This window comes from Erpetoichthys calabaricus, chromosome 13 (genome assembly GCF_900747795.2).
Source record: "Erpetoichthys calabaricus chromosome 13, fErpCal1.3, whole genome shotgun sequence".
Taxonomy (NCBI): domain Eukaryota; kingdom Metazoa; phylum Chordata; class Cladistia; order Polypteriformes; family Polypteridae; genus Erpetoichthys; species Erpetoichthys calabaricus.
Genome location: NC_041406.2, coordinates 139,980,943 through 140,008,876, shown reverse-complemented (window position 1 = coordinate 140,008,876; position 27,934 = coordinate 139,980,943). Strand labels below are relative to the sequence as shown.

Sequence of the window (27,934 nt, the reverse complement as noted above, 5' to 3'; positions counted from 1 at the left end):
CCATCCTCGAGAAACTGTGACACATACACACCCACCATTGAGATATCGATGTTTTCAGTATCAGGGGACCCTAAAACGTTGAGATCCGTCAAAAACCGGAGTTCAAAATTTTTGACAAATCTAAAGCTTTTGCTCCTCCTCTATAAATGACGGGTTATGGTGGTGGTTGAGGTGCAAAGCAAAATATTAACATTTGATCACTTGGTCCTCTCCTTCCATTTTCAGTTTTATTAAGTCCATCCATCCATTATCCAACCCGCTATATCTTAACTACAGGGTCACGGGGGTCTGCTGGAGCCAATCCCAGCCAACATAGGGTGCAAGGCAGGAAACAAACCCCGGGCAGGGTGCCAGCCCACCGCAGTTATTAAATCTCCATAGTATAAAACTACAGAACAAGTTTTAACATTTGCTCGCTTTGTCCAAACCTTCCACTTTCAATGTACTAAATCGCAAAGTATAAATCGAGAAGACAAGTTTTAATATTTGTTTCCTTGGTCTTCATATTCCGTTATCACTTTTATTAAAACCCAAAGTATAAAACTACAGGATAAGTTTTAACATTTGTTCGCTCTGTCCGCACCTTCCATATTCAGAGTATTAAATCCAACAGTGTAAAACGAGAAGATTCCGACGCGAGAAGCTCAGCCAAATTAATTTTCTCCAACAGAATTCCGTTAGTTGCCAGTCCGCGACTCCGGTTATGGGCCTTTGTCCAAACTGCTCCCGTTTTGCCCTCATTCGCTGCTTTTTAAACTAATAATACGGCAAATAAAAGTTAATAGAAGAATCGGCTCTTAGCGCGGTAAAACAAAAACAACCTTCGACCCACCGGCAATAACCCCAAACGTCCTCGGTATCCAATAACGTCCTTGAATGCAGCGAGGGTGCAACCACGCAGTCGTTTGGTTGGGGGATTTGACAAACAGCACGCCCACTTTTTCTTCTGCGCCAATCAAAGACCTCGGTGGAGTGGGCGGGGCCTGAACTCGCAATTGGCAGCGCCGCTGCGTTGAGACTCGCTGTCAGTGTGTCGTTTTCAAGTCTCTGGTGTTGTTTGAACCCGTGGCCACCAAATGTTTCGTGTGTTCTGTGACCGGATTTTGCTCTGCAGCCCTTGTCGCCAGCTCACCCAGGCTCTCAGACAGGCGCACACCCTTTCGATCGCCCAGGGTTTACTTCGCTCCCAAGCCTATGTTGACGGTCGCTGGGTATCGGCCCCCCGATCCTTTCCAGTACTCGACCCAGCCACTGGAGAGGAGCTAGCCAAGGTAGCGGACTGTGGAGCAAGTGAGGCCGGCGAGGCGATCGAGGCTGCTGCCTCGGCGTTTCAGACGTGGAAGGAGCGCTCTGGTAAGGTACGTGTCACCCTGGTCGCTCGTTTTTCAGCGTCTGAGGGGGCTTAGATGCTTACATGACTGACGAGGCTCACTTGCTATTTTAGCCAAGTCGGGCTCAGCAAATTGACGTTGAGAAGGGACGAAACAGTTCGGCTGATTGATTGATTACTCGTGGACTTTACTCGCTGCTCCTCTTGTAATACCTTTATGGTGGCTACAAAATACGGGAGGTGTTTTCTGCAAATAAGGAAATCAAAATTTAAAATGATAAATCGAAAATGTAATCTCGCTTTTGTCATTTACTTTTCAAAGTGGGGTTTCAAAGGTGTATTTTTCAAAAAAGAGATTGCATTTTCGTTTTATAATTTTAAATTTACATTTCCCTTTTTGCAGAAAATACCTTCCAAAGGTATATATTTTCAACAAAATCACACCTGCACTTCAGGCAGTTTCTCTGGATATTAAATTACGTAAAGGCAATAAAAAAAGATCAAAGCCTCCGAGCTTCGTAAACCGAGCAGAATTATGAACTGCAGCGCACTCGAAACTTCAAGGCCAGCGAGAACCAGCCCAACTTTCATCGATCTGTGTTTCTTTTATAGTGCCTTTCATCCAGCTTTCTGTTTAACCATTACATAATGCTTTTCATCTATTTTTTTATCTTTTATGCCTTTCATCTATTTTTAGCCTCTAATAGTGTTTTTCATCTGTCAGTTGTTCTCTTATAGTGCCTTTCATCTATGCATTTATATTATAAAGTGCCTTTCACATTTTATGCACCCTGTCTTTTATATGTTATATAGTGCCTTTCACGTCTATTTATTTTTCCGTCACTCTTACATAGTGCATTTCGCAAATATCTATCTTTCTTATAATGTGCCTTTTATGTCTATTTTATAGTTCCTTTCCTATCGATTTATTTTTTAACCAATCTTACATAGTAACTTTCATCTGGGTACCTGCCTTATATAGCACCTTTCACATGTATCTTTTTTATAAAGTGACTTTTTACCTGTCTGTTATTTAGTGCCTTTAATCTGTCTATCTTTGGGCATCCCATTCACAGGCCTTGGTAAATCTGAGCTGCAGTTCCACTGTTTTTAGACCACCGCCAATGTTCCAGTTTTAGCTGTCGTACGGTTTACTTTATGTATTCTTATGAGAGGAAATCACAAAAACCGGTGACTGCAATAAGATGATAGGAAATTTTTAAAGATGATTTTGGGTATCAGCAGAACAAAATCCTGAAGAGACTCACAAAAGTGTTCAGTGTAACGGATGAGTTAATGGACAAATGGCGATAAAACATTCACACATTGTGCAAGTACACTCCAACTTACTGAAAACTCTTCTGTTTTTGTCTAGGAAAGGGGACAACTCCTTCGAAAATGGTACGATTTGATGATCCAAAACAAAGACGACCTCGCCAAGTTAATAACAGCAGAATGCGTAAGTATTACAGTGACTGAGCGGCGCACTCTACCGAGGAGGTCTGTAATACCCAGGGTCCAAAGAGCACGTCCTACCGGGACACCCGTCACTCTTAGAACTCCCAAACACGGGCTGGCTCTGCTGAGGGGTCAAGTAGTCACCAAGTGTGGGCTGTGGTGCGCTCTTTAACTCTCTGAGGTAATGCATCATTACCAAAAACTGAAGGACGGGGTACTCCGCTCTGGTCCTGGAGGTCTGCAGTGGCTGCAGGTTTTCATATTAGTTTCATAATTAGAGGTCAGGCCTAGCAGGTAATGAAAACTGGTATTTAATTACGGTATTTGGCTTGTTAGTGCATTTCCTTCTTTATCACGTTGTAGACTTTTTGTTTTCTGAGAACATTAATTGTATGTTTTGTGGTCCTGAACAGATTTGTACCTCTTGGTCCTTCCCTTCTCTCTCACTTATTAACGCAAATACTATTAATGTAAGTACACTGGTTTAAATGGACGCCCATGAGCTGGAGAGCTGCTGGTTCCTTTGTCATTTGCACCTCATGATAGATAGATAGGCACTATGTAACAGACAGATAGATGTGAAAGGCACTATATAGATAGATAGGCACTATATAACAGACAGATACTATATAACAGATAGATAGATAGATAGATAGAGATACTGTAGATAGATACTGTAGATAGATAGATAGATAGATAGATAGATAGATAGATAGATAGATTTGTTATATAGTGCCTATCTATCTATATAGTGCCTTTCACATCTGTCTTTCAGATAGATAGATAGGCACTATATAACAGACAGATAGATAGATACTATATAATAGATAGATAGATAGGCACTATATAACACACAGATAGATAGATACTGTAGATAGATAGATAGATTTGTTATATAGTGCCTTTCACATCTCTCTTTCAGATAGATAGACAGGCACTATATAACAGAGACAGATAGATATTCACATTATCACTTTTACAAAGAAACAACAAAACTGAAGGTGCAGTTGACTGAATGTGAGGCATAAGAGTTAAAAAGACAAGAAGAGAGAAAACAAGCAACAATTAAATCTTAAATGCAGTTGTGTAAAACTAAAATAGACAATTAAGGGCTCTGAATTGTAACAAGCATGTTAATTAAAACTAAGCCCCCCAAAAATATACGCTTTAATAGTAAATAAATGGATTCTAATAAAAATCTGGTTATAGCAAAAAACCTGCAGCCACTCTGGACCTCCAGTTGAGTACCCCCCCCAGCTCCAGAGTCCACATCACTACACTGAAAAAAAAGGAAATGGCAGGTTATTACATTTACAAAAATGTATGTACTTTATATTACATGTATTGTTTCTGTTCCACTTTTGAACATAACTTGATCATGTTTAATTTATTGAATCTTGTGGGGTGTATAATATATTAATTTCAGTCATTTAGGTAGAAGTTGAGCAGCATGGTGGCACAGTGGGTAGCGCTGTTGCCTTGCAGTTGGGAGATCTGGGGACCTGCATTCACTTCCCGGGTCCTCCCTGCGTGGAGTTTGCATGTTCTCCCCGTGTCTGCGTGGGTTTCCTCCCACAGTCCAAAGACATGCAGGTTAGGTGGATTGGTGATTCTAAATTGTCCCGTGTGTGTGTGCTTGGTGTGTGTGTGCCCTGCCCGGGGTTTGTTTCCTACCTTGTGCCCTGTGTTAGCTGGGATTGGCTCCAGCAGACCCCCGTGACCCTGCAGTTAGGATATAGCAGGTTGGAAAATGGATGGATGGATAGGTAGAAGTCAAAATGGTTCCATTTAGTCCTCACCGGAAATTAATACGCACCAAGCGGATTCATCATCAGCGAGGTCGGATAGCCAAAGAAGCCGTGTTCTTGTACAACTGTTGTACATTTTCAGCTTTTGAATACTAATCTTTTGTATTTTTGTTGGTTTGTATTGTTTTTACCAAATAAAACTAGCTTTGGTATAAGCAAACCTGTTTATTTCTTATCAATAACTTTGAACATGAACTATAATAATAATGATATTTATTAAATAGTATGTGAATTTCTCTTTGGGATTAATAAAGTATCTATCTATCTATAAAATGATACTGGAACAAGTATAATTGACAGCCTAAGAAGGTTATAGCTGAGTGAGGGGCATTTTTTAAAACGTTTATAAACCAATTGTTAAATATTATGCTTTATTGACCTGAGTCGTGTGCATTTAACATAACAATTTAAAAGAGAATGAAAAATTTCATTCATTTTATATAAAAATATGTTGTTTCAGGAATTATTAATTTAGTGCATTAAGCATAATTAAATTATTTTTGATAAAACCATGTACTTATTTTTTTTATTTTAATGTGACATGCCATCTTTTTCAGTGTTGCAACAAGTATTTGAATCATGACGATTGAGACGGTGGCACCACTTGCTAAAGTTTAGGTGTTTTAGGCATATCCAGCCGGGGGATTTGGGGTTTACTGAGGTGTTCCCAAGCCAGCTGAGAGACGTCACCTGTCCAGCATGTCAGAGAGCTCCTCTCCATTGGACAAGCCCGGAAACACCACAGCAGGGGGGCGTCCAGGAGGCATCCTAATCTGATGCCCACGGGCTCCTTTCGACGCGGAGGAGCTGCAGCTCTACTCTGTGAATTCCCAGGGTCCAGCAGTATAAAATACCCCAGAAATGACCCCTTGATCATTTTTATACCACAAGGAAAGCCCAGGAAAAAAATTAAATAAAAACTAATTCCTAACAATTCCCAACCTCTGCGTTAACTGTCTTAAATATCCTTGTTCGCAATTTCTGAATTTCCTGAATTCAAGTTCTGACCAGTGACTGCAGCCTGTGTGGCGTTTACCCGTTGCTGTTACGGTTTGGTTTCAGAGTAGATGTATTTTCATCTGTCCAGCGTGTTTCGGTGTACTTGTTGTTTCCCATGCTAGGTTTTAGAACAGGGAGATTTTAACTTCATAGCGATTCATTTAAATATTTATTTATTATCATTTTAGTTTTGTATCATTCTGATGCTTTTTTGGTTTTTCACGGCTTCCACCAGTTTGGTGAGCGGTTGCTACCAAGTGGCTAAGCAAACGACCCAGAAGTGCACAGTTAGTGGCGTCACCCTCTAGACGGTATAAAGGTCACACTGCGCACTTCCTAAACATCCGAGGTTACGGAAACACAACAAACTTCTGTGCAAGTGTATTTTGGTAGTATTCTGTCAGAAGACTTAAGCAACGTTTATGTTCTTCATTCTTTTAATGGCACTTTTGGTACAAATTTGAACTCAGTTTGGGGGGGAATTTCTTTCCCAAGGATTTTAACAGTGACATTACTAATTTTTTTTTTTTGTTTATGACTTGGTTTCATTTTTATGAAATTTTTTTTATACTGTATCCACCGCCATTTTTCAGCTCCAATTGTTAGGGACCTGTCCTTGTAGGTCGTGAACCATCAGTCACAACACAAAGGGAGAAAAGGTCACCTCGTAAAGTTAGATCCAATTCACGGATTCAAAAAACAACAAGTCTTTATTTGCTATTACTGTTGTTGACGACACTTCTGGTGACAGATTTTGTACTTGTTTGTTTTTGTCTCGTGTTTTGGTTTTGGTAATTCTTGATCTGCTGGTATTTGACCATGTCTTTTTTCCCAATTCAGATTTTTAGGTTTTACTTTGCACTTGATCTCTCATTAACAAACCAGGTACAAATCTTACATTTGTCTCGTGTTCCTTCCTCATAAACACAGTCTCTCGTCTTTCAGTCAGGGGTTATCCGACCAAATCCCCAAAAGAACTGTATGTGCATGTGTGTGGCCTGCGATGGACTGGCAGCCTGTCCAAAATGGAGGTCTGCCTTCTGTTCCATGTCATCTACAATTTAACAGAATGGATAATGGGTGGAACATCACGCTAGGACCCATCTGATGGCAAATCAGATGTAATTTAATTTAAATGTCTTTCCTTTTCAGGGAAAACCTCTTAAAGAAGCACAAGGTGAAATCCTGTATGCTGCCGCTTTTTTGGAGTGGTTTTCAGAGGAATCTCGAAGAATTTATGGTGACATTATACCGTCCACCACAAGGGACAGAAGAATAGTTGTACTTAAGCAGCCCGTGGGAGTCACATCGATAATAACACCAGTAAGTATGTGTGATCTGCGAAAGGAGAGAAGAAAGAAAACTCTGACTTTTATAATAAAGCCATGATCTTGTTTTACCATATAGCTGGGGTGTTTGATGAACTTCTCACAGGCATGTTCAAATGGGGTCGAGCTTTTCAATTGAACACCCCATTCCTCCCCCCAGTTACGATGGACATGGAGTCTGATTATTATTGTAAGAAAAATGAATAATAGCCAGGAGATGAAGAACGTGAGATAAGAAATGTAACGAACGAGAGCTGGGGTCATAACTAAAATAGACAAACACTCGGGTGACTAAAATACGAGGGCAAGACAAACATCAGCAGTCGCAGGCAGAAAGGAGTTCAGAAAACCAGAAATGAAAGCCAAAATTAGTAGCTGCTTGATTTGAAGAGAACTGTTGCCAAAGAAATTCAAAGTGTTGTTTATTAAACTGAGGGACGGAGTGTCAGCAAATCATCTAATCGAGTCGCTGCTAGCCGAAGTACAATTAACCCTGCACTGTCTGATGTTTTTCTATTACACGCTTTTATCACTATTGTATTTGGAAAAACACGGCACAAATGTATTCATAGTTCTCGCTCATATCATAAATGTAAGAATTAACATGAAGAAATATCATCAGAATGTTATGAGTTTAGTACCTGTAAAAAATATTTTCCTAAAGTACCAGTGCTTTCTGTGAGGTCTATACATGGAAATATTAGCTTTGTGTCTAATTATTTATTAATTCCATTTTCCTGTTTTAATTTCGTTTATAGTTTTTTTTTTCCCATTCTCGTTTACAGTTCGGCAACGCTGTTTTTTATTTCAAGATTGCCGCCATTTCATGGGCTCCGTTACTAGGATGCTGTTCCTCGTTGCTGGAGCACGCGGTCCGACATGTCACAACGTTATTCTCCTTTTAGACAGCAGGGTGTTTTTTAAATGCGGTTGATTAGGATAAAAGATGTGGTCGGGTCGTAGCAAAAGTGGGAAACATGGAAATCATTAGCACAGGTGACAAAATCGAAACATTAGTCAAAAATTGAAGAGTAAGGTTGTCACCAAAAGAACACCAAAACAACATGTTTTTTAGTATAAGCACACTAAGAGTTTATATCCGTGAACTCGGACAACGAACCGCCTCAGGTGACCTTTCAGCCCGGTGATCTGTCAGCAAACTGGTAGATAAACGTTTAAACAAAAAAAAACAGATGTGCATAAAAAAACAAATCAAAAAAATGAAACCAAAGCCCAATACTAGTGGACAAGAGAACAGGAATGTCAAAACCAAAAATACATGCGAGAAAAGAGCACAAAAGATACACTTTGAATACTCCAGAGATTTGGCATCTGCAGATTGGATAAGGATTCTTTTATCCTATCATGTCGGTTACACATGGGTCCTGACCTTAGAGGACACGCCCCTAGCAACGCTGGCAGTGGACCGAATGATGGAAATAAAAAAGCTGGCGGCCTTTGAGAACCCAACGCCACACCAAATCATGACATCTGCCAATGAATTTGTTTTTAGGTCACAACTTCCATAAACCTGCCCACCACCTTCAAGGAATCCCACATGATGAAGACAAATGCGATAAATAAAATGACAAGGGAAACGATTCATAATAAAATTACAAAATTGAAACAAAGCACAGCAATTCTAACAAGAACAATGGAATCTTCAACCTCAAAAACAATGAAAATGAATGTCGATAGAAAGTCACCCCAGAAAAGAAGCAAATTGACAGATTTCCGACAACACCGAAGTGACCCTAATTTCACCGTCTGTGATTAGGACAAACAAAAACCTAAAAACCTTTGCGCACGTGTCTCTCAGCTGTTCTGTTTATGAGAATCTTAAAGTCCCTTTGACATCGATTCTGGTTAGCATTCTGGTGCTTCAGTTGTCGTTTCAGTAATGACCCTCTTTCTGACTTTGACATCGACTCATTTCTTGGTCCCGTGTACTCAAACCTTTTGTGCTTCTCAAGTCGCCGGCGGTACACTGAAGAGCTCACCAGCATTCTTCTCTTGTTCCAGTGGAATTTTCCCAGTGCAATGATCACGCGGAAGGTGGGAGCAGCGCTGGCAGCAGGATGCACTGTAGTGGTGAAGCCGGCTGAGGACACCCCGTTGTCTGCACTTGCTCTGGCTGAGGTAAGAGATTTCTGAGTTTATTATGAACAAAGCAAGCAAGTCCACGGCCCTTCATGTATATAGTGTCCTTGTATTGTACGCATGCAGACCTACACTTGCATACAAGTAAATGAGGTACGTGAAGAGTAGTGACGAGTACTGAATTCGCTTGTCCTCGACTTCGGCAAAAACACGTAAATGTTTTGCGAATTTTGTTGAACTCAATGAATTGCATTGAAGTAAACGGGGATGGAAGAACTGAACTAGTGTGGAGTGGATTATAATGGTGCTGTGGTCTTTTAAGTGTCCCCGAGGGCTACTGCCAACTATGCTGGCCCGATTTTTGCAGATAGTAAAATGTGACCTGAGCTGTGAGGCAGTACTGCTAGCCACCCTGAGATAAAATTATACTCCCGAGTCCTTTATCTCTCTCCGTGTCTCCAAAGCTCTGATCAGCTACGACAAACTAAAACTCCCAGAGCCTGTGATGCAAAGGATCAGCGTTACATACTTGGGAGTGGCTGTCCCTGTCACTACCTGATCTGTGCTACATATTGAGAAGTACAACAGGCTAAATCCAGCAGTGAAGACGCAATGTACGATGAATTTATGCAGAGCGACAAAGTGTTGTCCGAAGTTTCTCATTATCGTCACCTAATGTATTCCTCAATTGAAAATACCGGAAGTTTTGTTTTTCATTATTATGTTTATAAACCAGGGGCGGCACGGTGGCGCAGTGGGTAGCGCTGCTGCCTCGCAGTTGGGAGATCTGGGGACCTGGGTTCGATTCCCGGGTCCTCCCTGCGTGGAGTTTGCATGTTCTCCCCGTGTCTGCGTGGGTTTCCTCCGGGCGCTCCGGTTTCCTCCCACAGTCCAAAGACATGCAGGTTAGGTGGATTGGCGATTCTAAATTGGCCCAAGGGTGTGCTTGGTGTGTGTGTGGGTGTGTTTGTGTGTGTCCTGCGGTGGGTTGGCACCCTGCCCAGGATTGGTTCCTGCCTTGTGCCCTGTGTTGGCTGGGATTGGCTCCAGCAGACCCCCGTGACCCTGTGTTCGGATTCAGCGGGTTGGAAAATGGATGGATGGATGTTTATAAACCTGCGGTGGGTTGGCATCCTGCCCGGGATTGGTCCCTGCCTTGTGCCCTGTGTTGGCTGGGTTTGGCTCCAGCAGACCCCCGTGACCCTGTGTTCGGATTCAGCGGGTTGGAAAATGGATGGATGGTTGGATGTTTATAAACACTTGGGGTGCAAATCCAGCTGGCATACCAATCAAGCGGTGACAGCATGCATGCGTATACAGTATATCCCATAAATTATTCATGTACGTTTTTTTTGAATGATTATTTTCCAGGCGTTTTTTGTCCTTTTGTACTCTTTGTTAATACAGTATTGCTTAGTTTTTGATATTATTTAGTAATCATGTATTGTGTATCTGTGTTACTTTACTACATTCCTTTTGTTTTATGGGTAGAATTCCAAGGGGGGGGGGGGTCACAATGACATCACTGCTGAGGAGCCGCCCTCAGCCTTTACTTTCAAGTTGAGGAGAGGAGTCCCTCAGAGCAACATTGTCAGTTGTGCAGTGTATGTCCGCGTCGTAAGCATTGTCTTGGACTTTATGATCATTTTTTTGGTTTGTTTTTTGGATTATTGTTCTCTGGATTGTGGATGCGAGTTTTAGGCTAACCCTTGTTTGTCTTTTCTCTCTGCTTTGTCATTTTGTGGTTATTTTTGGCTATTTAATTAATTCTTTTGGTTTAAGAAACATTCTATCTTTGTCTTTTCTAGCCTGTAGTACTAGGGTGTTGTACCGTGTTAGCCATTATGAATGTAGAGAAAAGCCAAGCAAAATGACACCTTTTATTGGCTAACTAGAAAGATTACAATATGCAAGCTTTCGAGGCAACTCAGGCCCCTTCTTCAGGCAAGATGTAATCAACATCTGTAATTACATCTTGCCTGAAGAAGGGGCCTGAGTTGCCTCGAAAGCTTGCATATTGTAATCTTTCTAGTTAGCCAATAAAAGGTGTCATTTTGCTTGGCTTCTCTCTTTTCTAGCCTGTGATTTACGGTTATCCACTCTCTTGAAGGGTATTTTTGAATATTTTCAGGATTTTTAACATTTTAAAGCTTGAGTGCCATTTTGGCTCTGTGCAGGCATTGGAGTATGGGGCCAGGCTGCCTAGGGTGAAGTCCTGGTCAGGTTTTGGCTTATTTTGAGGCCTGTTCACCCCATTTTGTGTTGTGGGAATAGCAACACTCCTCATGGCTACATGGGTGTGTGGTGTGTTTCTCTGGGAGTCACCGATTTCCTTCAAAATTCAGAAAATGTGCTTTAGGTTGGCTGTCCTTATGGGAATCTGTGTGTGTGCCCTGTAGTGTATAGTCATCCCATCCAGGGCTTGTTCTTGCTTTGAGCCCATTGCTGGCTTCTAAGCAAGACTGGGTTGACAAACTAAATAACCAAAGTTCTAAACAACAGGAAGCATACACTGCATCTTTATGGTTTCCTTCTTCTTCATGTTGCAGGTGGCTTCTCAAGCAGGAATCCCACAGGGAGTCTATAATGTGGTTCCTTGTTCAAGAGAAAGAGCCCCCGCTGTCGGAGAGGTATTATGTACTGACCCGAGAGTTCGAAAAATATCATTTACAGGTTCCACTGCTACAGGAAAGGTAGGAAACTTTATCAGTCAGTAGGAAACTTTTACACAACAGAAGCAAATAAATCTTTTTCTATGTTTCACCATTTAAAGGGAAAGCCATCCCAGGATGCCTTATGTTAGGAGCGCATTAGACATCTGAGAAGTTTGATTTGTCTTGTTTCTAAATATTTTTCATTTCTATTGTCTTCATTTGATTGTTCTCTATATTCTTTAGTTGCTGCTGCCATTTGCACCTTCACAACACAATGTGTGGGCAGGCAACATGTCACTCTCCTGAACAGTGTGTTTTTAAAGGCGCCCTGCACACTGAAGTGTCTGAATGTTAGGACGAAATTTGTATTTCAAGTTGTGGGGAAAAAAAATGTTAGGGAACTTCTGGCGTGGAATTTTGTTTGGACTCTCGGGCTTAGACAAAAGGTCACGTGTGTCCTGTCGGCAAGGGCGTAGAGAAGGAAAGTGACCGGGAGAGAAACGTATTCAGAAACAGCCAGAAGTCAAAATACAGAGCAGAAGATGGGAGTCGGATGTTATGACGCTATGTCTTTAAAAAGAGGATGATTTGGAAAAAAATAAAAAAAACAAAAGCAAGGTTGAGTACCAAAGAAGAATTAGACATAAAGAGAATCCCATACCAACACTGTTAATATCCTAGTCTTGTGTACAGGAGAGATACGTGTGTGTGTGCCAACCTTTAAGTAGCCTTCTGGGAGTGAACTAAGTCCAGTCACTGGAAAATGATAAAAAATTATATCTTTTGCCAGAAGCTTTCAATGGAAAAACATCAAAAATGAATTCTCTGTCTAGAAATAATAATAACTGTATTTATATAGCAGCACCTAATCATACATTTACGTGTAACTTAAAGTGCTTTCCACAGGTCAATCAATAAAAACAGTAAAGATATTCCATATTATTTGGATATTCTAGAAACAACACCAAAAGGACTCTACAACCTCTACAAAAATTGAAAGTAAATTCCAGACGATAACAAATGAGGGTCTGCCTCTGTGTCTGCCTGAGGGCTGGCAAGTTAAAGGAATATTCCACCCTAAAATGATATTTTTTTATGTGTTACTTACCCCATTTAGTACGTAGTGACGGTTTAGCAAAACTTCATGTATTCACACAGACTGGAGATAACAAAGTTATCGATTAGGAGACCGTGGTGTCCAAACCCTGGACAACAGCTAACAATATCTAAAACGTCCATGAAAATCTCTCACATTACCTGTGTCACATGATCGTCGACCAGTCGCACGCTCACAACATCCCAAAACACACATATTTTTACTAAAATATTGTTAAATAAACCACCTGTGGAAAACACTCTCAGGAATGATAAGTGGAATTTATCTAAATGGAGAGGATGTAACGGACCTTATCATCACTCTATACTCACTTCTTTATGCTTTTTGTTATTATTATTAGAAATCAATGAAATGTTGCCCGGTCTTTTCAAGGTATTGTTGAAATACGCCGCTGGAACAGTAAAAAGGGTCTCGATGGAGCTGGGCGGACATGCGCCATTCATCGTGTTCGACAGTGCAGACGTTGACAAGGCTGTCGCCGGGGCGATGGGCAGCAAATTCAGAAATTCTGGCCAGGTATGTGGGACACGTAGTAACATTTTTCAAAAGAACCACGTAAAGTCGTTTCTAGCCTCAGTTTACATTTCTTTCTTTTTTTTGTGTGTCCTCTTTTCCTGTCACCTGTACATTTTGTTTTGTGTTCTTTCTTTCCTTCTGGTCCCTTGCGCTTTGCTATACACTTTGATTTTATGGAGGGTGGACTTGAATGCTGCGTTCACGTATTATCGGGCAAACAGTAAATGCGACTTTCCAACTCCAACATGTACTCCCTATGAACACCGAATACAAGTCAGACAATTCAAAAGAAAACAAGACATTCCAAATTCTCAGAGTTGTGACGTAACGCTGACCTTCCACTTTAGTCAATTGTATAAAATAAAAACAAATTTGCTAGAAATTCCATTTTTGTGATCAAATCGTATTTGGATTGAAGTGATATATATTTAATACTAGCTGATTACCCAGTGGCTTTGCTCACTGAGTGCAAGGGAAAAAAATAAAATGTATTTATAAAATAAGTTTGTTAATTGCCAATTTTATTTTTCAACAAATAAAGAGCATTTACAATAACAGAAATCAAAACAAACAACATTATCATATGAGAATATTAAGAAATGTATAAGAAGCATATAAATATAAATTATTAAACAGTAAAATATTAACATTTAAGAAGTAAAGATACATTGAGTACTACTGCAGTGCTTTCGGGTATACTACATTTTTTGTTTGCCCATTAGGTGCATAAATGTATACATTTTTTGGTGTACCTACCCGAGAACACGCGACATATAACTGACCGTGGGAGAAGCATGGATTTTAAACACGCGTGGAGTTCATCAGCTGGTGTCCCTTGTGGAATAACTGGTAATGTTTGACGAAAATCTCCAGCGAGTAAAACAACAGAACCTCCCATTATTTTGGTAGGATCTCTGAGACCTTATATTGTTCAGTTCAAGGCTCTTTTATGTGCCATGGTGCACTCATCCCAAACTATTATCTTTGAATGTTGCAAGACTTTTCCCTTTCCAGAGCCCTTGCGTATGTTGCAAATTGGATTTTCGTCGTGAGCGAGGTTTAATGGTAATTGCAATACCGAATGTGCTGTACGGCCTCCATCTAATAATGTACAGTAGAAGCGATTCCCGATGACGCTACAGCCAGAGCTATGTCACCGTTCGAATCAGGTTTATTAAGAATGTGTTTCCTCTTCCTCTGTGGTCATACGTAATTTCCGTTTCAAACGCTCATATATAATTTCCGTTTCAAACGTGAAAAGAATTTTATATATATATATATATAGATGATTAGTTTGCTCTTTACAGTTTATCTATAGAGTGACAAATCAACGGCAACCTGTTATTGCTCTGAAAAATTCACGTGAAAAGCACTGAAGTGGGAAAGTGAAACGTTACACCAATCGGAGCTCCGAAAACTCTACGGCTGCACGTGAACGCAGCATAATTGACTGGCAGCCCTCAAGTGCCGTGATCATTAGGCCCGCGGTCACCACAGGGCTACTTAAACACGCCTGCCGCCAGAGCCACTTTGCTGTGGCATTTATTGCTTTGCAGTTGTGCTCTTTGGCTTCTTTCGTGCTTTCCATTTAGGGAAGACTTGCCGTCATCTGACCATTTCTGTTTAAGAGTGGGGAGTTTAGGATTTTAGAGTTTCAGACATAAACGTTTATTCTATTTGCCATTAGGGTAATTTATTTCTGTTTTGCTTTATTTCTCACTAACGTTCTTTTTCTTTAATTTTCAAGAAGGGTTTTTCGTTCCTGATCATTCACTTTATGTTTCAATTTTATTCAATTATAGAGAATATTTCATAGCGTAACTTTTGTTTTTCCGCTTTCTTTTCATTGCTTTCAATGGGATCCATCAGACTTGTGTTTGTGCAAACCGTTTCTTGGTTCAGAAGGGAATCCATGATATATTTGTAAAGAAGTTATCAGAGGCCATGGAGAGAGAGCTCCACATCGGACATGGGTTTGAAGAAAAGACTACACAAGGGCCATTAATCAATGAGAGAGCAGTGGAGAAGGTAGGAGACTCGTAATGTTGACAGCATACTTAGCTTTGAAGCAGAAAGCAGGCGCTAAGCTGCAGTTTCTGTGAAGATTGTGATCTTCCTCCAGTTTGCTGTGAAGTTTTTGACTTGGCACTATGGTTGTTCTGGCCGTGGATTTTTAAATATTTTCTCCTGAGTTTCACAGAACATACAAATTTAGTCTTGTGTTCTAAAATTGGCCTTTATGCCCGACGTGAGTACTCAAAGAGGTTTAGCAAGACCACCACACAGATGCTTTCTGCTAGTCTTTTAATTCTCTGTTGCCCTTTTCAAACAGCCTGCTGACAAAATGAGAGAGGCAGCAACTAATAGATAATATTAACAAGAGACCAGGAGATTGTGTGGTTTTCAAGACAAAAACTAAAACAGGTTTCTAAATAGACTTTGGATTGCTAACAAAAACCAGTGGGCCAAACTGTTATCATAATCAAGCTAGAATTGGCAGAAGTAGTTAACAGAAATTCAACAGGAGCCAAAACGCTAAGGGTTCGAATTGAATCAAAATGTGGAAAGTATTGAGTCATGACCAGAAAAATCAGAACCCAAAGCACTAAACCAGCACTTATTGACAAGCAAAATCCGTAATCTCGGACAAACAGTGCTGTGCTAGAATTTGTCTTAATGACAACGCATTGGGGTGCGTCTTGTGGAGGCAAGTCTACAGCTTCTATTGACTGCCTGCGGAAATTCTAAAATGACAGCATGTCACACATAAGATGAAACAAAACAAAAAATGTAATCGTTCTCAAACAAAAATAAAAACGCACACATGAAAGTCTGTAAATGTGCCCCATGAATTGAAAAAAATGTAACTAAAAGGTGAAAAAAATGACTAACGAGAAGATGAATGTTTTCAAACTCCTAACAATAGTATTGTTTAAGCTTTGTTAATTTTATTATCCTTGTGTGTTTTAAATTACTATGCTGCTGATTTCTTTTAATGGGCGCCGCCTCTCATCCTTTCAGTGAAAGTACGACGGAGATTAAAAGGTAAACAGGAGAAAAGATGTGGCCAAAAGACAGAAACGGGTAAATAGCAGGAGATTAAAAATTACAGCAACTAAAACTAACGTGCAAGACAAGAATCAGAGTCGAGGCTACCGGGAGCAAAAGTATTTCACCAGAAAGATTGTTAACAGACGTATTGACAAAGAAAGAGTCGTTTTTTTGAATCCATTAACTTGGACGCTTTTACTCCCTTGAGATAGTGAACGTTTATCCCAAACAACAGGAGCTCAAAAATGGTGGCAGAATCAGCCCAAAAACTTTCAAAAAAGCAAAACTAAGCCATGAGGTGAAAAAATAAAATGTTCCCCCCAAATATCCTTGGGGAAGAAAACCCCCCAATTGAATGCAAATTCATATAAAAAGAGCCAGAGAAGGATGAAAAAAAAATAAACTAAGACCAAATACCCAACGCTGCCATTTTGATTAGTCATGTCACATGACATCTTCAGCGTAATGATATACAGTGGTGTGAAAAACTATTTGCCCCCTTCCTGATTTCTTATTCTTTTGCATGTTTGTCACACAAAATGTTTCTGATCATCAAACACATTTAACCATTAGTCAAATATAACACAAGTAAACACAAAATGCAGTTTGTAAATGGTGGTTTTTATTATTTAGGGAGAAAAAAAAATCCAAACCTACATGGCCCTGTGTGAAAAAGTAATTGCCCCCTGAACCTAATAACTGGTTGGGCCACCCTTAGCAGCAATAACTGCAATCAAGCGTTTGCGATAACTTGCAATGAGTCTTTTACAGCGCTCTGGAGGAATTTTGGCCCACTCATCTTTGCAAAATTGTTGTAATTCAGCTTTATTTGAGGGTTTTCTAGCATGAACCGCCTTTTTAAGGTCATGCCATAGCATCTCAATTGGATTCAGGTCAGGACTTTGACTAGGCCACTCCAAAGTCTTCATTTTGTTTTTCTTCAGCCATTCAGAGGTGGATTTGCTGGTGTGTTTTGGGTCATTGTCCTGTTGCAGCACCCAAGATCGCTTCAGCTTGAGTTGACGAACAGATGGCCGGACATTCTCCTTCAGGATTTTTTGGTAGACAGTAGAATTCATGGTTCCATCTATCACAGCAAGCCTTCCAGGTCCTGAAGCAGCAAAACAACCCCAGACCATCACACTACCACCACCATATTTTACTGTTGGTATGATGTTCTTTTTCTGAAATGCTGTGTTCCTTTTACACCAGATGTAACGGGACATTTGCCTTCCAAAAAGTTCAACTTTTGACTCATCAGTCCACAAGGTATTTTCCCAAAAGTCTTGGCAATCATTGAGATGTTTCTTAGCAAAATTGAGACGAGCCCTAATGTTCTTTTTGCTTAACAGTGGTTTGCGTCTTGGAAATCTGCCATGCAGGCCGTTTTTGCCCAGTCTCTTTCTTATGGTGGAGTCGTGAACACTGACCTTAATTGAGGCAAGTGAGGCCTGCAGTTCTTTAGACGTTGTCCTGGGGTCTTTTGTGACCTCTCGGATGAGTCGTCTCTGCGCTCTTGGGGTAATTTTGGTTGGCCGGCCACTCCTGGGAAGGTTCACCACTGTTCCATGTTTTTGCCATTTGTGGATAATGGCTCTCACTGTGGTTCGCTGGAGTCCCAAAGCTTTAGAAATGGCTTTATAACCTTTACCAGACTGATAGATCTCAATTACTTCTGTTCTCATTTGTTCCTGAATTTCTTTGGATATTGGCATGATGTCTAGCTTTTGAGGTGCTTTTGGTCTACTTCTCTGTGTCAGGCAGCTCCTATTTAAGTGATTTCTTGATTGAAACAGGTGTGGCAGTAATCAGGCCTGGGGGTGGCTACGGAAATTGAACTCAGGTGTGATACACCACCGTTAGGTTATTTTTTAACAAGGGGGCAATTACTTTTTCACACAGGGCCATGTAGGTTTGGATTTTTTTTCTCCCTAAATAATAAACACCATCATTTAAAAACTGCATTTTGTGTTTACTTGTGTTATATTTGACTAATGGTTAAATGTGTTTGATGATCAGAAACATTTTGTGTGACAAACATGCAAAAGAATAAGAAATCAGGAAGGGGGCAAATAGTTTTTCACACCACTGTATTCATTCAGCTCCACTTGTAATTCTCTGTCCAAGATTGTGGATAAAATAAAACAAATCTAGGCATCTGTATTCTGAAAGTATTCACAGCAAAGACTTTTTACTTCGTATTCTTAGAACTCTGGGGTTTGGAATAGTGGTTAGGTGTTGGTGTGCAATATTTTTAAAAACACGTCTGTGCTCTTCTGTCATGATGTGAACAAGGCTTATAGACAAATCTAAAATCGGTGAAAGAGTCCAGTGTGATGGCAGATTAAAAAGTTAACAGCTAATTATGAGTTACCTTATAGTAGAAGATCGACAGATGGATGCCCATTGTCTCGTAAACCGTCTTCAGGGATGTAGTGCCAAATGTGAGCATATTCACAGATCACTCATGTCAATAAAGGATAGTGGGCATCTGAAATAAGAATGAAACAAAATCAGCATGGCATCACAGTATGAATATTTCTCCTTCAGTTAGTCTATTCTTATAAGCTATATTTTGGATAACATTTATTTTTCATAAAAATATTTTATTACATATGTGTAACCATTAACACCTAACAATTAGTGTCTTTTACCACTTCAAAGTTCAAATGGACGTTGCAACATTCGATTGCAATGACTTGAAGATTGAACCCGTTTGACCCTACTACTACTGTGCACAAAGAATTTTCTGTCTGATGCGTCAACTGCAAGAAAATCAAAAAGATTTTTTTTTTTTATAAGAGAAAATGCATTTTTATAGTGAGTTTTGTCTAATAACAAATGCATCTGTATATTAAAATAGTATCCTGATTTTAAATTGACGTCAAAAGCAAATTTTCACTGTAGCAGTCAATGAAGTAATGCTCTAGTGATGTCATGTGATGGGACTTCCAGGGTGTGTGGCATAGCAGCTGGGATCCAAAATGTCATTGCAGGGATTCCAGCACTAAAATAAAGAAAAGCAGAAAATGGAGATACTACAGGACATCCCAGGTTTCAAAACCAACCATCCATTATCCAACCCGCTATATCCTAACTACAGGATCATGGGGGTCTGCTGGAGCCAATCCCAGCCAACACAGGGCACACACAAGGCAGGAAACAAACCCCGGGCAGGGCGCCAGCCCACCGCAGGGCACACACACACTAGGGATAATTTAGCATCACCAGTGCACCTCACCTGCATGTCTTTGGACTGTAGGAGGAAACCCACACAGACACGGGGAGAACATGCAAACTCCACACAGGGAGGACCCGGGAAGCGAGGCCCCTGCCAGGTCTCCTTACTGCGAGGCAGCAGCACTACCCACTGCGCCACCATGCTGCCCTCACTTAATGATGTCTCACTTAAATGTGTTCCAATGCGGTGTCTGTCCTGGTGTTTCTATAAACTTAGGGAACTCCAGTCTCTGTATTACAAACTGCCTGAAGAAGGGGCCCGAGTCGCCTCGAATGCCTGCATATTGTAATCTTTTTAGTTAGCCAATTAAAGGGGTCATTTGTCTCGACTTCTCTTTAAAACCAACCTAAAAAATGGAACAGAATAATGAAACTTAATGAAACAAAAGTTAACCCTTTTTTTTATTGGTCAGTTAATCGACTCCATAGGGTCTCTTGTATGCCTTGACATTCACTCCTCCTTTCTTCTACATTAGGTGGAGAAGCAGATTGCCGAAGCCATTTCTCATGGCGCCCGTGTAGTGAAGGGAGGTAAACGCCTGAAAGGATCATTCATGGAACCAACTCTCCTATCAAACGTCACCAAGGACATGCTCTGTGCTCGGGAGGAGACATTTGGACCCCTCGCACCAGTAATTAAGTGAGGCCTGTTGATTCTAACTGGTATTGAACTGATGTTAATGGTACAGTTTCTCAGGTATGGAGTGCACTTTGTAATTTAGAACTATGTAACGTACAGTCTCAGAATGAAACGTTCCTGAATCTTCAGTCCATCCAAAAAATGTGTGTTGCCTACAAATCCTGGAAACACAAACCTACCTTACCTTATTATTATATTTTGCCAGGTATCTCTTGTCATCCTTGACACTACAATGCTGGTATAGCACAGTGGCACAGTGGTAGCGCTGCAGTCACGAGACACGGGTTCTCATCCGGGGTCCTCCTTGTGTGGAGTTTGCATGTCCCCCAGCCAAAAAAAAAAAAAGTCCACAGACATGCCAGTCAGGTGAACTAGCGACACTAAATTTGCCCTGGTGTGTGTATGTTCACATTACAATGGAGTGGCACCCTGTCTGGGGTTTGTGCCCGCCTTGCACCCATCCCAAGACTGACCCTGGTCTGGATTAAATGAGTTAGGAAATGACATGACAGGACTAAAATGCTGCACTAGATCAGGTTCCCTTTTCTTCTTTAAAAAAAAACAAAAGGACAATTTTGATGCATTTTTATATTTAAATGCTCCATAAAGCATGTAAGAGTCACATAAAAATGTGAAGGACAGCCAAGTTCTTTTAAGTGTGCAAAAATGGAATTTGCAGTCAGGTGCTCACATACAGCGGAGTCAGAAAGCATCGAGACCCCTTCACTTTCTGCTGGCATGTGCTTTGCCTCCGCTTAACTAGCGATACCCGTTTGTTTATTGATTTGTAAAGTTGGTCCTGTGTCACTACGACATGGGCAGAGCCGCAGCGGACAGCTAGTTTCAAATTAAATCTACAGCACAATAGAGTGTGTAGGAAGTGAAGGGGCCTCAATACGCCCTGAATCTACTGTACATATACTGTACACTGGCACATATACTAAAGATTGTTTCTCTTTTTTCACAGGTTTGAAACTGAAGAAGAGGCCCTGACCATTGCCAATTCTGCCCGTGTGGGTCTAGCAGGTGTGATATTTTATTTACCTTAATAGTGCATTTGCAGAGGATGACACAGATTACATATTAAGAGTCCATATCTCGGTCATACGTGGTGCAAGTCACGTCTTTTTTAGGCATAGGAAACGTTATTCACGAACACGCAACAGGAACCAAGAAGAGCTCAGTGTTTTACGGCTGAGATTTGGACACCAGGCCATTTGTCCAATTTAATAACTTGACTCCTCCAATGAGGTCAGGCGCACAAGCTGCTATCTAACTGCGTGCAGTAGGTAATACTCCTCAGTATTATTTGTGACGTTAGCTTAACTTGGGGAACCCCCCCCCCGAGTGTAAAAATGTAGGAGATTTAAAATATTCCAAGACACGCTGCCATGTTTCAAATTTTTTCCTACAGTGAAATCAGGGGATTTCTTTTTCTGACCACTTTGAATTTCTGCCCTGGTAACGTATTTACATCTACCTTTCTTGACAGGGTACTTCTATTCCAGAGACCCAGCTCAAATCTGGCGTGTAGCCGAACAGCTTGAGGTGGGAATGGTTGGAGCAAACGAAGGACTGCTGTCAGCTGTGGAGGCCCCGTTTGGTGGTGTTAAGGAGTCTGGTTTGGGAAGAGAGGGGTCCAAATATGGCATTGATGAATACCTGGAGATTAAATACATGTGCTTTGGCGGCCTGTAGAGCCAAGAACACACATAGATGTTCGTCCAGTTGCTAAACTAGATGTTAGGAGTCAAACGGTGCCACAGTATCAAGACGTTCTGAGGACCTCACCCCAAGTGGCATTTCAGCCCTCGAGATCATTAGAAGTGTACAAGAAACGGAGATCAGCATTATCAGGAAACTCCCACAATGCTACAGACCAAGATGGCTCTTGCTTACGGTCCTAGAATTCCACCTTTTTCTATAGTATTGCTGAAGTTTCAGTCACGGAGGGGTCCTTTGCTGAAAAACTGGCAAGGTTGTTCTTGGTGCAGGGCATAATGTTTTGTATTTTGTTCTAAATCAACTTAAACGTAACAGTTCCTAAATTATAACTGCGTAATGTAACATTCTCAAAATCATGTAATCAAACTGCTAAGTTGGCAGGCCAGTAAGGCAATGGGAGAAGGACCAGAACATGAAAATGCAACACAAAGACTAGAGGGGTTGTTACCAGAACAGGTGACGAGCCCAACACATAACCAAGAATCATGGAACTTAGCCAGAAAGTCCAAATTCATATGGTTTTCCGGGCAGCTGAGTTTGTGTGTTGACACAGTTAGACAGTACTTGTGTGATAGTGTGACAGCATTGTGGTTTATTTTAGCTGCTACCAATAAGTGTGCCATTTTGGTTACAGTTGTCATAGCAAAGCTGCCCAATGAGAACCAGGAGTGTGCGCCATGTGGCATCTGTGACTGTATAGAGGTGGGCGAGTGCACTCCTTAATTATCTAAGATTAGATAAGCAGGTCGATAGGTAGATATGTAGACAGGTGGGACTTAATTTGTCCCAAGGGGGGAAAATAGATACAGTGACAATTAGCGAGTGTGTTTTAGTAAAGTTTCACTGGTAACACGACGCAGCACCACGTGGTCCTCGTTTTCATATGGGTGATGACCCTCAAGTTCAGGTTACACGTAAGCACACACAGCCAAGGCTATAAAGAACACTGCAGGGCCAATTGGCACAATCCTCAGGCTGGCTACATTTAACACAAAGACATTTCCATTGACTACAAGACTTTTTTAGACAAGTAATAACAACATTGAGCATATGATAGGAAACTGGGGGGCAAATGCTTAAAGGATAAGTTAAGTCAAAGTTATTTCTTCACAAATAAGCTATATATATGCATTTGCCATGCAAAATTGTGTTCTAAAGTTAGTCACTTTCTATGAATTTTTAAAAAATAGCTTGCTCACTCTGGCACTTTACATTGTAGTCTATGGGGCACTGAGGAAAAGCTTAAAAACTTACCAAATACAGTACTTCCATTTCTCATGTCAAGACTGCTGTCAAGTATCGATCTGTGCCTGGGAATTATAGACATATTGTAAAATAGTTTATACATATCATTTTTGAACATAAAAAAACCCCCAACATTATGAGATTTAGCAGTTGTAAAAGACGACCAGCCATGTGTGATAGCTCAACACTTAAGTCTTCCTACACAGGGTGCAGTTTTCCTCCAGGCAGACCAAATCACAGTAAGCATTTTGTTTGGATTTACTTCTGTATTTATGTGTGAATTTGCACAAACAAATAGAGATTGTATTCTTACCGCGAGAAATACAGCACCAGGAATATGCGATAAAACAATTATTTCCGGATCCCATTTGTCATCACACAGAAGGGCAGATCAGCACTTAAGAACTGTCTTAGCTTGAAAAATGGACGCATTTGGTAAGTTTGTTAAGCTTTTTTCTTGTGCCGCCATATCCTCCACTGTACAGCACCAGAGTCGGCAAGACATTGGTTAAATTTATAGAAAGCTTTAGAATACAACTTTGCATGACAAATGCAGGTACAGCATGCTTATCTTAATACATAATTCGCCTGCCTCCTCACTCACTCACTCACTCATGTCCGTCCAAAGCCGAATGCGCAGTCGCCTTCTGCGCAGCTGCCTGAAAAACCTTACGAGACCGACATCCAACCCCAACATCGCGGCAGGCGGTGGATTTATAGCCGCAAAAATTCAAAGAGAAAGGCGACTTCGATTAAAGCTCGAGGCCTAATTACGCATTCTGATTCAATTACGCATTCATTCAATACACCTATCTCAGGTTTGTGGTGCTTATACTTATTACTATTCCATATTGTACTGGAACATTCATCATTCAATATTATACTATAGGCCCCGAAAATTCATCAACTAACAGTACAAGCCTGTACAGTAATGAGTAAAGCGGACTACAGTAATCCCTCCTCCATCGCAGGGGTTGCGTTCCAGAGTCACCCGCGAAATAAGAAAATCCGCGAAGTACAAACCATATGTTCATGTGGTTATTTTTATATATTTTAAGCCCTTATAAACTCTCCCACACTATTATAAACATTTCACGCACAATTATACAGCATAAACCCTTTGTATTCTCTTAGATATTAGGTAAGATTCGTTGAAATTATGTATGTAAACACAGTAAAACCTAAATATTATTTTAACGATATCGAGCGTCTCCGATATCACATACGTTACAGCCATTACGACAGACAGGCCACCATCAATAAATACGTACAATGCAAGAAAAATTGTATACAATAAAATGTGTGTACAGTGACACTAAACTATGTACATGTAATAAGCACTGTACGTAAATAATTAATTATGGTTACTCACCAACAATGACACGACGACTTGTCCGATAACGATGAGTTTAATTTTACTGCACAACAAAGGATAGCGTTACAGCTCTTCTAAAGGAGCCTCTTCAGGCGACTGTTTAGCACCGCCGTTGTACTTCTTCCATCACTCTTCAATCCAAATCCCTAAAGCAGATTCCATCCAGACTACTGCCTTATCACGTCCACTTGCAACTCATTTTGTGCCCTGGTTAAAGGACACTGTGGCCATAGATCTTATATGCTTTTCCTCCTTTTTAAATAAAAAGAATCGTGGACTCATTGATGCCGTAATGGTGTCCTGCAGCGGTGTTGCTGTTCCCTTCCTTCAACATATCCAAAACTTTTACCTTTTCTGCAATCATTTGCATCTTCTGTTGGTGCTTGGACACGTTAATGCTGAATGAGTGAGATTAGTACTTCCTGGTTAATGCAGCACTCCGTCGCTAAGCCAATCAGCAGCACACAGGAACTTAACCGCATGCTCTGATTGGGTAGCTTCTCAGCCATCCACCAATAGCGTCCCTTGTTTCAATTCACATGCGTCCCTTGTTTGAATTCAAATGGGCAAATCAACTGAGGAAGCACACGCACTGTAGACCGCAGACATCCGCGAAGCAGTGAAAAATCTGCGATATATATTCACATATGCTTACATTTAAAATCCGCGATGGAGTGAAGCCGCGAAAGACGAAGCGCGATATAGCGAGGGATCACTGTACAATCATTACAAAACAACTTCTTTGTCACTTATCATTTGTTCTTCATACACTGCTGACACAAACTCGTGCCCGTTTCATCTTACGTTGTCGAAACGGGCTCTTTGTTTAGTGAATAAATAACTTTAGCTTGAAAAATATCAAACTTAGCCTTTAGGAAGAGAAGTTGAGTAAGATGACCCCCTTTACTGGCTAACTAAAAAGATTACAATATGCAGGATTTCGAGGAAGCTCAGGCCCCTTCTTCAGGCGAGATGTTATCAAAAGGCCCGAGTTGCCTCGGAAGCCTGCATATTGTAATCTTTTTAGTTGTCATCTTACTTGACCTGTCACCACATTCATAATGGCTAACATGGTACAACACCCTAGTCCTTCAAGAAGACAAAGTTGCCGGAAGTTTCAAACATTTTAATAGCAAGTTAAATGACTGAGGGAAACCTAGGACTTATTTTTACACAACATCTGGTGGGGCTGCACCCTCCTGGCCCTTAATGCAGAAATGCCAGTGTTCGTTATGCAAAATGTTTGGCACTGGAATCTCAATGGCTTTTAATCTAGCAGGGTGCCAGCCACATTGCTGAAACAGTTGATTTTGAATAAGCAGTTTTATTACATCTTCTAAAAAACTTCAATGCAAGGCCAATAGATTTTAAATAGCACACCTTAAAAACTGAAATTGTATTAATGTGACAGTCAGCTGTCAAATCAAGTAAATAGCTTTGCTTTTAAGCCCAATCCACAGCCACCTCAGTGCAACAAATAAATAAATGACCCCAAGTGAGACTCTTCTGAGTTAAACAAACAGGCCGTCCATCTAAGACTATTTTAAGTGTTCTTTGAAAGGAAACCAAGCATATCGAGTACATCGGGTTTTAGGAGAGAACGGCAGGGAGTTTCACTGAAGACACTGAACAGTCTTTCAGATGCAGAGCTTGCAGCCTCGTGGACAAGCTATCTACGCACAAGTTTGACTTGGATCACAAAGTGCTCTTGGTGCAGTTTCTATCAAATGAGTGGATTTTTGTCCCCATCTGTGACCTTTTCGCACAAGTGTGTGACAAATTCAGCCGTGACTTTCTTCTCAACAGGTCATCTTAATGCCGATGGGGCTCCTTTACATTTTCACTCCCTCCTTCAGTAGAAGGGGTTACAGTTTCTCTTAGAGACAAATGTCTGACTTCTGATGTTTTTGAAAAAGATTAGTAGATTTTTCTAGACAGCAGATGGGTGCTTACCAAGGTTGCAGCATGCAACTTACTTCATTTTAAGAAGCCAATTTTTTTTGGATAAAGAAGGAAAAATATTTTTAAATGTTGACATAATATAAGTACGAGTGTGCCAATCACATTAAAGAATCAATGTTGTTTTTTGGAATACACTTTGACAGCATTTATTATGTAGAGTGCTATCAAAATGGACAGCCTCTTTGATGGGAAAGTCAAAGCCGCCAGAGGTTCACTCAAGAGCACAGTTTTCCATGTCAAAGCCACTAGCAGTAAGTACTTATAAAGCAGATCAGAAGGGTGTTTGTGTCCCAACAGAGAACAGAAAAAATACGATAGGCCACAAAGACAGTGCAGAAAGGGACAAAGAGAGAAAACACGTGAAAAACTGAACCCAAAAGGTCAAAACTGGGAGAACAGAACAAAACCCAAAATTGCTAGACAGAATTGTACTAAAATACGAGAAACAAAGGAACAATCACCATAGACCAAAAACAAAAAGCATGCACAATGAATATTCACAGTCTTAGAAAAAGCATTACATGCAGCACAGGCATAAATACTGTTGACAGCACAAGTCACGTCAGTGAAACTCCTTCCTGGTAACCCACCGTCATGTCATAACAATGGATGCTGAAACTGGCGGATCCTGTTAAAAAAAAAAAAAAAAAAAAAATGGGACTGAAAAATGATGAACTTAGTCAAAAAAAAGTCTTAACAGAATTACATTCTCTAAAGCACAAATCCCTCCAATAATTAAAAAAAATCATACAAAATTAAAACAGGTGGAAGCTCAAACGAAATAAAAACCAGTTCTGCCAAAAGACAGAGAATGGCAGGCCACAAGGAGAGATCCAGGACCAAACAAACGTATGGCACCCCTTAAAAAATAAAAAGGTGCTGCAGTAACTCACAACGTTAAAAATAAAACAACTAGGCCAAATTTTACAATGTGCATGAAAAATAGAATTTTTAAATCTATTCTCCATTGAATAAAACAAAAATAAAAAATGAACACTGGCTAAAGAGAAATGTATAATGTTACATAAAAATGCTAAAGAAATCCTAACAGCAATATTTACAGTTTGAAGCACAGAGACTTTTTTTGTTTGATTTTCACTTTAATATTAATGCTCCGTTCCACTTTCGGTAGGTTAATGAAGCAAAATGTTTTATTGTTCCTCAATAGAAAAAAACTATATAAATTTACCGTTATAGAATATTTTTGCAAAACTGACTTTAATGTCTGTCTATAATTTGCATTATCTAATGAAATTCTTGTTTTCATTGTTTTATGTACATATACTTAATAATGTTCTATTAAAAAAAAAATAGTTTGTGCAACAATGTACTGTAATGTATATTCTTTTGTGGAATGGGATTTGTTCAATTTTAATCAAGTATGGC

At 40.4% G+C, this 27,934-nt stretch overlaps 2 protein-coding genes across 2 annotated transcripts in view; one reads left to right on the top strand and one right to left on the bottom strand.

The window, feature by feature from the left end:
* LOC114663667 (lysine-specific histone demethylase 2) overlaps positions 1-19,069 on the bottom strand; it is an 82,075-nt gene extending 63,006 nt beyond the window's left edge. The window contains exons 1-2 of the mRNA XM_051935980.1: positions 19,016-19,069; positions 18,736-18,852 (exon numbers count right to left, since the gene is read on the bottom strand). The gene's annotated coding sequence lies outside the window, so the exon portion shown is untranslated. The remainder of the gene's footprint in view (positions 1-18,735; positions 18,853-19,015) is intronic.
* On the top strand, positions 1,013-27,309 carry aldh5a1 (aldehyde dehydrogenase 5 family, member A1 (succinate-semialdehyde dehydrogenase)). Its single transcript, XM_028817566.2, has 10 exons — positions 1,013-1,358; positions 2,706-2,789; positions 6,748-6,918; positions 8,946-9,062; positions 11,573-11,716; positions 13,167-13,310; positions 15,180-15,338; positions 20,078-20,241; positions 21,209-21,267; positions 21,734-27,309. The coding sequence occupies exons 1-10, from the start codon at positions 1,077-1,079 to the stop codon at positions 21,937-21,939; spliced, it is 1,530 nt and encodes a 509-aa protein (XP_028673399.1). The 5' UTR covers positions 1,013-1,076; the 3' UTR covers positions 21,940-27,309.
* Positions 27,310-27,934: the final 625 nt, after the last annotated feature.

Bases quoted from the DNA above. Each gene is read 5' to 3' on its own strand.
- aldh5a1 (XM_028817566.2), top strand. From the start codon at position 1,077: ATGTTTCGTGTGTTCTGTGACCGGATTTTGCTCTGCAGCCCTTGTCGC. The intron at 9,063-11,572 runs GTAAGAGATTTC...TTCATGTTGCAG, and splicing joins CTGCACTTGCTCTGGCTGAG to GTGGCTTCTCAAGCAGGAAT. The intron at 15,339-20,077 runs GTAGGAGACTCG...CTTCTACATTAG, and splicing joins ATGAGAGAGCAGTGGAGAAG to GTGGAGAAGCAGATTGCCGA.